Source organism: Amphiura filiformis, chromosome 14 (genome assembly GCF_039555335.1).
Source record: "Amphiura filiformis chromosome 14, Afil_fr2py, whole genome shotgun sequence".
NCBI lineage: Eukaryota > Metazoa > Echinodermata > Ophiuroidea > Amphilepidida > Amphiuridae > Amphiura > Amphiura filiformis.
In genome coordinates, this window is record NC_092641.1 from 21,976,435 (window position 1) to 21,987,844 (window position 11,410).

The 11,410-nt window shown below is 38.8% G+C and overlaps 1 protein-coding gene across 1 annotated transcript; it reads left to right on the forward strand.

Moving 5' to 3' along the window:
- The first annotated feature begins 3,049 nt into the window (after window positions 1-3,049).
- On the forward strand, window positions 3,050-4,225 carry LOC140169281 (carbohydrate sulfotransferase 1-like). The gene has a single exon (XM_072192537.1). The coding sequence runs from the start codon at window positions 3,050-3,052 to the stop codon at window positions 4,184-4,186; it is 1,137 nt and encodes a 378-aa protein (XP_072048638.1). The 3' UTR covers window positions 4,187-4,225.
- Window positions 4,226-11,410: the final 7,185 nt, after the last annotated feature.

The window sequence follows — 11,410 nt, forward strand, 5'->3', positions numbered from 1 at the left end:
CTAGTATATGGACAATATAAGTGAGCTCTTTCATTTGATGACATAAAATCTGAAAAATATTGTAAGGATCACTTGAGGTATTGACTTTTAAAACCTACATTTTGATCAAAAATTGTGCTTGCATAGGTCATTTTCAACAGATTTTCCACATTTGCCTTGAAAAAAGGTTTTTTTAGGGGAAATTGTTAGATTGCGTTCGATAAAAAAAAATTGATAAAATGATAAAAAAACACTTGAGTTTTGACAAAACCAATCACAGATGCCTATTTTCCACTAGTCACCATTTAGAATCTCACACAGCTCTTATGATGCTATGCACTCAACCGTGTAGTGTAAACAAAAACTTGTCCGTTGATTTTAGCATAATTATGTGCCAGTTTGTCTTTAACGGATTATCTGATGGCATGGTCTTTCAAGTCTTTCTCATCGGCTGATTGTGGAAGCTAGCAATCTCTCCTCCATCAATTGTTAATCTACGGTCGTAGGCAGCATACTGAGTTTTGTGTCCTTCTCGTCTTTGTGATGAATCTCTTCATTGCATGCGACCGGCATTTGATTGGTTTGGCTTTCATGTTGCGTGTCCACCTGAGGAAGTCATTGACTATGGAGGGGACATGTTCCCCGCGCCTCCCCGGGATTGACGCCCATGTTTTTAGCTAGGATTCCCATTCCAAGATTTCTACTGGAGTTCTTTAGTGTGATTGGTCTGATGTGGGAGGGATCTATGTATGTATTTATATTTCACGATCATCTTTTTTCTGATATGAGGCGTATGCCGGCAGTGTACGCATATAAGTGATGAGTTCAGTTCAAAGACTGTTTTTACCCATAGCTATGGTAATATAAATAATTAAATCACTACCTCTACGGCGAATTCGACATTACTATTGCAAAATAGTAATTCCGCATCAAATTAGATGACCGGCAAAAAACAGGCAAAGTTCCCTGAACCGCTAAACTAGCGGCGGCTTATTATGCCATATGTTAATTATTCAAAACCTGGGGAGGGTTTTTTCGAAAACTTTTGCCCAGGGATTTACCACGCAGACTTTCGAATGCTGACATTCTCTATACATACTTTTACTGTTTTTGCAACCCACCAGTATACCAAATTTTCACAAAAAGAACACAGTTTGCCCTAATTGGGTGCTTTTAAGTGTATTTTCCCAAATGCGCCCAATATGGGCGTACAGGCTGTATCAAAATGATTGGTACCCACCAAGTTTCAGTGATATAAACACGGAGCTATCATATTCGTGGAGGCGCAATAGATTATGTAACGCATTGTAACTTTGTGCCGATTAGAAGTTCCGCCAAGCTATTCATCGAGAGGTACCTTTTGTTCCAGACAAAGGGCTTCCGCCATTAAATCGGTAACTAACCTGACAGCGTATTAACGATTTACCAGGCAGGCTACTGTCAATAAGTGATCAAAATAATGTCATGTGAAAGCGCCCACTTTAGTGAGAGGTAGGCCTACCTATTGTCCTTATTCAACCCAAGGGTGTGACTGAGTGTTCGCCAGCATACAAAATCACACTTCACCATCGGAGTACAATTATTTACCACCCAGCTTTATTTAGGCGCCTCATTTAAATCAATTCAATAGAGTTGCTAATCGATTACCCGTAACAACGTGCCATGGCTGCTATGTATAAGTCTATCTGCCACTTTCTATAATTAACTCCTTCGCAGTAGGCCTACATGTTGTTATCATGGTTATAGGCCTGTTCAATAAACTCAAATTAATGGGTATCTTAATATCACGAATATCCATTTTAAAAACCAGTAGGGGTAATTGAGGTAGTGAAGGAGGGGTCGAGGAGTGAAAAGAGGAGAAGCAGATGGGTAATCGAGATTGCAAGGAGGGGAGGAAGACAAAAAGAAAAAAAGGAAGAGGGGAAGAAGGAGAGAGAGAGAGAGAGAGAGAGAGAGAGAGAGAGAGAGAGAGAGAGAGAGAGAGAGAGAGAGAGAGAGAGGGTTAGAAGGAAAATGATGGAGTGACAGGTCCCTAAAGTGCGCAGGCGTATAAATCCGGGGGGGGGGGGAATAAATCCCCCCAATATTTTCCTAGGGGTGGTCCATACATTCACCCCCCCCCCACGTTGACGCCTGTGTATGGGTTTCTGTCAAAATCAACCTTATATTTGACCATGTTAGCAAAAAAAATGCCATTTCTTTAGTGCATCGCGCGCATTTGTACCATAAGGTACAGGTACTGGATTCACTATACCGGGTAGGCCTACAAAAATATCCCATCCCCATGTCAAAAAGAATTCTACGCCACTGCTTAAGTTATGCCTATAAGAAAGAATAAGTACAGAGAAAGGAAAAAATAAAGAAAATAATAATTATTATTATAGAAACTAAGCGTACAACAGCACTAGGCAGCCATTCAATGATACCAAAACCTTTATGCGTTACGTAATTAAAACACCCAGTCAGATGTATTTCACACCTGCCCAACACAAGTCACCCAATTTCGATAACTGGACGTTGAATGTAGACTCTCATGAATTGGCAACATTTTCCAATATGTCAGTGCTCAAATCGGACACAATAGAACAATAGACCCTTCAGTGCGTTGGATATAAACATCACTGCCACATCGAAATGCAACATAGGATCAACATAATTTGTTGATATTATTTTGTAAATTAAGATATAATTTGTTGATGAATATGATAAACAGTCATAACTATAAATTATGATCATTTGAAGAAGATCCTACGTTGCATTTGGAAGAGGCAGGCTTTTCAATAACCATCAATTCTGATGAGTACCAATCATTTTTATACAGCCTGTGTTAATTTGTCAACACTGAAAGCCGACCCATCGATATACCAACATCACATAACCGATCGATAGCTTGCAGTTGCTGTGTATATTATCATCACCGTTTTTTGCATGAGCATACATAGAAACTAAACTCTCTGCGAAATTTACAAACTAAAACATGATTGGGGCGAAAAAAGTATTTCCCCTTTTAATTATACTCTTTCTCATATTTGCAACTTGGTGGATTTCCAAGGATGAAGCATGGGCTAGAATGACACTAACTCAGGGTCGGTATGTTAATGACAACATCAATCTACAGCGAAATTTATCTTTACATGATAGGTTGACTACACCCACAACACCAATCACCAGAGGTTCGGTAAAACGCCCGACAGTTGTCATCATTTTGGCACAATTTCGAAGTGGTTCAACATTCATCGGACAACTATTCAATGTGAATCCTGATATGTTTTATATTTTTGAGCCATTGAAAGTTTTTGAAAATTTAGATATCAACGGACAACGTGAGAATTATGAAAATACAATTGCAAAATTACTAGAGCGGATTCTTCGCTGTGAATTTTCCAAGCGGTTTGCTACTTCTTTTCTGAACTTTGGTGTAGGAGTTCAATTTACAAAAAATCTTTCTGTCGTTAGAGTTAACGCTGACACCAAATTTGAGAGCAAAGCACAGATGCTGAGAAATATGTGCTTAAGTTACAGGGGCAATGCTGCGACTAAAACCATTCGAGCTACTTTAAAAGATGTGGTACAGTTTCTAGAGAACACTGATCGCCTTGAAAATGTGAAGATCATCCAATATGTGAGAGACCCGCGGGGTGTGGCAAACTCACGACGAATGGTGCATGGTGGGCGAGCTGCTGTTATGGCATTTGAATCATACGTGCGGGGTGAATCGAAACTTAGGCCTCAATTGAAAAGCTTGGGCATGTTGACGCAAATCGGTCGGAAAGGATCAATCAATGAATATTGTGATCGATTACATAACGACATTCAACTTGCACTGCTTCAGCCGAATCTGCTGGAAAATCGATATAAATTAATAAGGTATGAGGATCTTGCTGCTAACCCGAAGCGTATCGCTAAAGAAATCTACTCTTTTCTTGGACTTCAGACCCCAGAGGCCGTCATTAAATGGCTGGACGACAATACAAATGCTTCACACCACGGCTATAACAACATGGAACTTCGCAAAAACTCCGTAGAAACCGCATCAAAATGGCGTCACTACATGAAGTGGGAAGAAGTACAACAGGTACAAGCTTTATGCGCAGATGTTATGGAGTTACTTGGCTACAACCTTTTAGCTAAAGAAAAAATCTTACTTAATTTTACTGTTCCATCACTACGACTGAACACATTAGGAAGAAATATAACTTTACAGTAGACAGCAGTTGTAAGGTAACAACAGTCAGCTACATTTCCTCATTTCCACGTTATCACGCATCGAATCGTCGGCCGTATCACATACTGACGTATTCGACATTTTTAACATTTTTGAGAAAATTAGTATATTATTAGTTTGTTATGTTCTACTCTATATATTCACCAAAAACCATGCCTCGAAGTGGCTTAATTAGTAAGATATTAATTAATTTAATTATGTTGTATTTACAAAACCTTGAAATGTCTGCATCACATAACGACGTATTTGTCGATCACCTATACTGCGCAAGCCCAGTATATCGCATCTGCAATTTGACGAATTTGCCGTTTCACATACTGACGTATTTGCGCTACGTATTGCACGGCAAAATTGCTGTTTTGTCCTTTTCACATACTGACGTATTTGCGCAACAGTTTTACATACTGCCGTATTTGCGCGACGTATTTGTCATTTGAACGGCGAAATTGACATTAGTCCTTTTCACATAGTGACGTATTTTATTTAATATTGATTTTTTGCAGAATAAGTTATGCTCTGATAGTGATAAGTGAATTATATTGAAAATATGGTATATTTGCATTACTGTTAACCTGGTTTTAATCGACAATAATATTTTAATCAAGATTATGCACCAAATGAAAATCGCTAGATTTTCAAGTTCGATTTTCTCTAAATGCGTATTTTGCAAATACGTCAGTATGTGATACGGCCGACGGAATGTCTTAAAGTACCCTATGATTACCAGTCAATAATTAGCGTGGACTTACCTATATTATTTTTCTATTTAATGGTATGAAATCCAAAAGGTCACTATGTATGATACGGAGCATTTCGGACGTCACTATTTGAAACGAGGGACTATAATGGCGTCCCCCGTAAATTTGTCAGATTACTTTTTTTGTGTGGTACGGTTGTTTGATGTAATCATTTATCAATATTTCCAACAAAACATTATTAAAATAATATTCAATTCTAGACCTGGACAATACCAACAGATATCATTCGAATACACACATTTTTAACATAGATTTTTTTGCCTCTTTGTGGTAATATTTATTTTATAATTTGTATATTTGTGTGCAAATTGAAGGCGCTATTTGTATATTATTTAATATGAGTTATTCCTTTCATTTCATGATAAAATTTTTATTAGCTAGCTATTTGTTACTTGTTTTCTGATGTTTTAATGTCATTATACAAGTGCCTACCCCTTGTAAAAATGCAAACAAGATTTATGATCAATAGCGCCATCGGTGTTCAAACAAACTTTTCTTTTGAAATCAATCTGTTATAATTGACGTAAATCGTGGTAATTTTTAAAAGGTTTTGCATCAGTATTTAAAGGTTATGGCCTAATTAGCATAAACTTTACAGTAAAAACTGGTATAGTAATACTTTTAAGTATTAAAAACTAATATCTATGGTACATGATTGTATCACACTGATGATTGGTGTTATTGTAAGAGAACAAACGTACGAGGGTCATTCAAACAGTTCTTCCTTCATCATTACGTTCCAGGATACTAAAAACTTGCTTAGACATGAAACAAGTAATTGGTTCCTTAATTCACCTTTAAAATGGGAAATATCTGAACGAAGTTACCCAAATTTACGCATCGCGGCACGAAAGCGCATGCTGAGATGTTTTAACATTTACAATTGTAAACTTTGACAAGTGTCCGAAATGGATGAAAACTTGCCTGGACCATTATTGGGGTGCTTCGTGTATGGCAAGCCAAGGGGTCCAAAAGCGTGGAACTTCTACGCGTAGCTTCTTTCTCGTTACGAGCAGCTTATTAACCAATCAGATTCGCGCTTTTAAACACATGGAGCTGATGTAAACATCCTCTCTCACAAATATTACGTTGTTAATTTTTGTAAATGAAAATATCTGTAGTATATCAGCAAAAAAATGGTATAGGTGCTATTAAAGTAATATCTGAACAGAATGATGATTGTTCTATATTTAGGGGGCTATCATTTTCTTCGGAAGGGGGTCCCAAATATAGGGGGTCATACTTTTTTGGAAAGAAAAATAAGGGGGGAGGTGGTCATAAATTGATAATGACAAAATGTAGGGAGTCACAAGATGACTACAGATAGTGTGTTTATTGTATTCAAAGAGACTGATTTCAATACAATTTTAGCCTGTTAGGGGGTAAGGTGTACCCGTGGTGGGAGCCGGGGGTCATAACATTTTTGATGCCGAAATAGTGAGGGCCGCAATTTTATTGACGCCGACTTTTTGTTAATTTAGGACTCCCCCCTTCCGAAGAAAATGATGACCCATTACTCTCTCCATATTTACACAGTGGCATGTGATATCGCCTTCCCTGCAATATCTTTACACAGCGCTTTACATCAGTAGTAGTTGTTTTTGACCTTCATATCCCCTGCACGGCTAATACAGAACACGGTATACACTTGGAAACACTAAATAAATATGCTTTGTGTCATTTTAGCCAGGCGTTATCTATGCTAATTCCGTAAATTAATTACACGATATAATAATTGTGAAAGAGGATACCTAGCACTATACCACGCGCAGCTAACGACCTAACCACGTGATTAAATTGACTATTTTGATTGGTCAAACAGCTGCACGTAGCTTTAAATAAGCTGCGCGTAGCCATCTCCACGTAATGAGCCGCTTAGCTTGCCATATTCGTGGCACGAATGCTCATGTTCATATGCTATTATATTCATTAGTACACCCTATATGACATTTGGTATTGACCTATGGCTACCTTTAGACAGTGCACCATATACCATTGTATATGAGTAGTGTCAAAAAAATGGATGAAACATAGTAACCATGCCATGTTAGCACTGCCTGGACCATTATTTCGTAATTTTCTGTCTCGATTCCAAGCGTGCTCGAATGAGTCCGTGGCGCCTCTCGAGACGCATACCGATGCTGATGAACTAGATTGATATGTCTGTCAACCGTGGCATGGATAACGGGCAAATTCTAATCTCGGTGTCTCGTCTTCTCGGATCAATGCCAGCGTGTCATCGCTGGTTAATAATTGTACAGCAGAGACACTAAAATCAATACCCGGGATCGATACACGTGAATGTGCTATGCACGATTTGATATTCAGACGATAAATCTTTGGATAGTGGGATAGAAAATGATGAATATCTCCCGTAATTTTTTATTCTAAAGAAGCCGATTTCGATGTTTGCACTTGAATATATGTGCTGAAAGGATATGATAGTCGTTAGCTGGCGTATTGAGAAAGAACCGTGCGTCTTGAACTCAAAAAATGACAAAAATTCTGATTTTATATGTGCCGAACAAAAAAAAAAAGACAACTGCCCTCATTCGTAAATCCTCGGGTCACGGAAGATACACGGATGATAGCGCAGCGTAGGCCACTGGTGGAGGCAGTCTAAAATCAGATGACGTCATGACGTATACTATGCTCACCGACATCTACAGAGGTCAGTCACCAGGCTATTGTCAATAGCCTTAGCGCATGTCCCTCGGCCCATTATGCGTCTCAAACAGGTCGGAAGTCGGAACAAAATGGCCATGCGTGGCTGTGGATTCAACCTACCATTATATATATGGCGATTCCTGCCATGATAATATCGGGGCGATGACACTGTGCTGGAGGTTCTGTGATAGTATCATAGGCCAAAGAAACTGTTGGTTATTACCACTACTAATACTCTTCTTTGTGAGGACAATTCCAACTTGGAACAGGCTACCTGCGGAAGCAGTTGCAGCACCATCTGTCAACGTTTTCCAGGCCATAGCTCTGTTAGAAGTGAGGGTCTTGCAGTCTACAGCTACTCACCAAGTCATCTAACCAGCTCTCCAGTTCTTTTTACTCACATCGTTTGTTGTTCCGCACTCTGTACATTTCTGCACATTTTTATGAGCATAATCACCTTACTCCTTGGATAAGCTTAGCTTTGTTAGGAGACCAACACTTGAAGACTTGAAGATCACGATGGTCACTCAACTTTGATCATAACACTGACATTCTTTTAGTAATGATGATTGGATGGTGTAGTTGGATGTGAGTGATGTGGGTCAGGAAATGTGTTTTTGAAAGTTAGTTAAGTTTTGGAAGTTGAAGAATGGGATCTAAATAAATATCAAACTCAAGAAAAAGGAACATTTATTAGCTTGGTATTTTCATCGTAAATTCATTTAGTCTTTACCTGAGTTAATTCACCAGACCATTCATCAACACATCATTTTATATCAGTTATATTACCTTCAAAGTGCTTGTTATCGATGCAACAATTTTAAGCCAGGTTACTAATCTCATGCATAAGCAAGGTTTTATAACTATCCAAAATCTAACAAAATATGACCCAATCGGCCCGTCGGTAGCCCTACTCGCGCGCGTGAAAAAGTAATAGTTACACAATAATATTTTGCACTTGACACATGCTCGTGAAACTGCGTGAAATTACGATTTTATAACATTCACGGCTCGTTTTACAGAGTTGAGTGTAGTCATGGCCATTGGGTATACTCGATTATTAAATTATATGTTTTCAATGCAGATAAACCGTGTTTGCGACCGCCCTATCTGTAGTAAGTCAATAATATTTGACAAGAATTCTCTCACGCAGCCCCCGTGGCGTAGCCAGGGTGTTGCGCAATGTAGCTATGCACTTTCTAGATGCTATAAGGATAAGATATACACTATAAAAAGTAGATTAATCAACCCATTTAACCCAACATAAAATATTATTGAAAGATACGAGACGTCATCATACTGTCGAGTCAAGCTCTGCCTGTCTAACATATCAACGCCCTCTAACAAGGTCACGACGTCATTTTAATAACAATATGCTATTTAAATAAGAAAATGGACACATGCTAATTAGTAATTGTCACCTCCTGATTCTATTATCCTTGGTATTGTGGCTCTCATTAGGGAGGGAATCACTACAGCCCCAGTTTGACATTTTCAGTGAGCAGCCCATAACAGGTGACCTTCTTGATACTCAATCACTCGTTGATGTTCAATATCCGTCACCGAATACCTGATCTCCTTATTTACGATCGTCAGACCATGCAAGCTTTTATTGTTGAAATATCTTGCCCATTTGATGCTTTTTTAAACACATGTTATAATAGTATGTGAGCCCGGGGGTTGGACTGTACCACTTGGATTTACACAGGGAATTTTGCAGGCCTTGCGTACCCTTCCTTACTAAATCACCAAAGTGCGAATATTTCCAAACATCTAAATTAGCTAAAAATTTAGGACATGTTACAAAACTATATTTTCTAGAAGTTCAGAGACTGAGCATAAAACATACTGGCCGGTTATTTTTCACACAGTGACGTTAACTAGGCAATACCCTATACCTATAACGTGCTTGAAGAGGTCACGCGCCAATGGTGAGACCACTGTGTATTGTGTATAGGAAAATGAACAGTAACTGCCGGTATGGAACTTGTGTTTTTTAATATTGTCCGACCGGCCCTGGCTTTGGAGCAAGAGTAATATCTATACTAGCCGACGCGTACCGACCGGGGGGAAAAGGAGGGGGAGTTTCCCCCGGCTTCAAAAAAGGGACAAGGTTGTAATGTGCAAATATAAGTTCCTTTGACCCGGTTTTATGCCAACATTGACCTCATTTTGGTCCATTTTATCATTGCAAATATTGACCCATCTTCCTCGGTTGCCCCGGTGTACGAATAATGCAACATGTGAAGGCGTATTGCACAAAGGACCTCTAATTCTGTGACGAATGATCCACACTGGCAGACAGTCGGGGTGGCATCGACCTTTCTTGTTTAGAGTCAACCTTTGCATAGAAAACAAAGTCCGCTCAGTGGTATACGTGCATTAAAGCCACAGCTGATAACAGAGTAACGTTGACGTGTAACCACGAGAAGGGCTGGCACTTCCTAAGCCCGGGGTCCAAAGTTTGAGCATGGCCCGGTTCGAGCAAAGGTCGCTATTATTCATTGCTACCGCCCTGTTATTAGTTCATAGTGGGTTTTTTTATGAAACATTAAAGTAAGATACGTTTGGTCAACAAAAGTACATGTTTTGGTTTTTCTCTTTCATATAATACGTAGAATGGTGTGTTCAAGACTCTTGAGCACTAACATGACCCGAATGATGACTAACAGGTCGATGACGTACATATTTCTAAGTTAGAGCAACTGTAGTGAGGCGGATATGTGACATATATTGGATGAGATGTTCACTTCTGGCAGAAATCATGAAAATTGGTATATAGGGGCTCAAATGTGTGCTGATTTCAAAAAGTTACGGATACAAGTCATTCGAGCAGCCGTTTGGCGGCCATCTTGGAATTCAAAATGGCCGCCGTTGGAATATATAGTATGTTGAATTTCTCCACTTGTGAAGGTCACAGGTAAAATTAGTGGCATTTTGTAATGCCAAGGGTCCCAATAAAGGTGTTATTAATCATGATAGCTGTTACCTTTTTGTCTTCTTGAATTTCAAAATGGCCGCCAATTCAAAATATGTTTGCCGTAATTATTTTAGAATGTGTCTCCATTGGTATTATATGAAGACAGCACATAACAACTCAACTTTTTGCTGTAAAAGGTTGTGTGGTATAAATAAGTTCAGGGGACCTTTCTGAACAACCTCTAGGTGGACAACCCTGACATATGCTACTGAAAAAAATATGGCGGCCTTTTTTTTCAAAATGGCCGCCATTCAAAACTATTTTTGACCATATCTCAGTCCACATTGTACATAGAGTTGTGGTTTTTATGGCTATACCCATTTTTTGGAGGGTCAACAAATCCACTGAAAGAATCAGTTAATATGTAGAGTCGCTGTATCTACAACTAATTCAAAATGGCCGCCAAAATGGTGCCAAAATTGAGAAATATTTATTTTTGCATCTATTCATGATGCAAACAAACAAACTCAATATTTGTCATTACATATATCATTGAGCCATCTGGTGATGGAGAACAGCACAAACGTCGGTCAGCATTTTGAGAAGTTCAACAAGAAGAAAAAACTCTTCCTGTCTGTAGAGCTAATGATGCATAATAGTAAGTACACCAAAATATATGCCTTAAGTTTGGAATATGCCAAATAAACAAGTATTTCTGTACTTATATCCACCATTTTGGAGGCAATATGGCAGTCATACTTGTGGCCATTTGGATTGTTGGTAAAGACAACGACGCTATGTAATATCTGATTACTCCAATAGATTCTTTGACCCCAGAAACCTGGGCATAACCACCAAAAT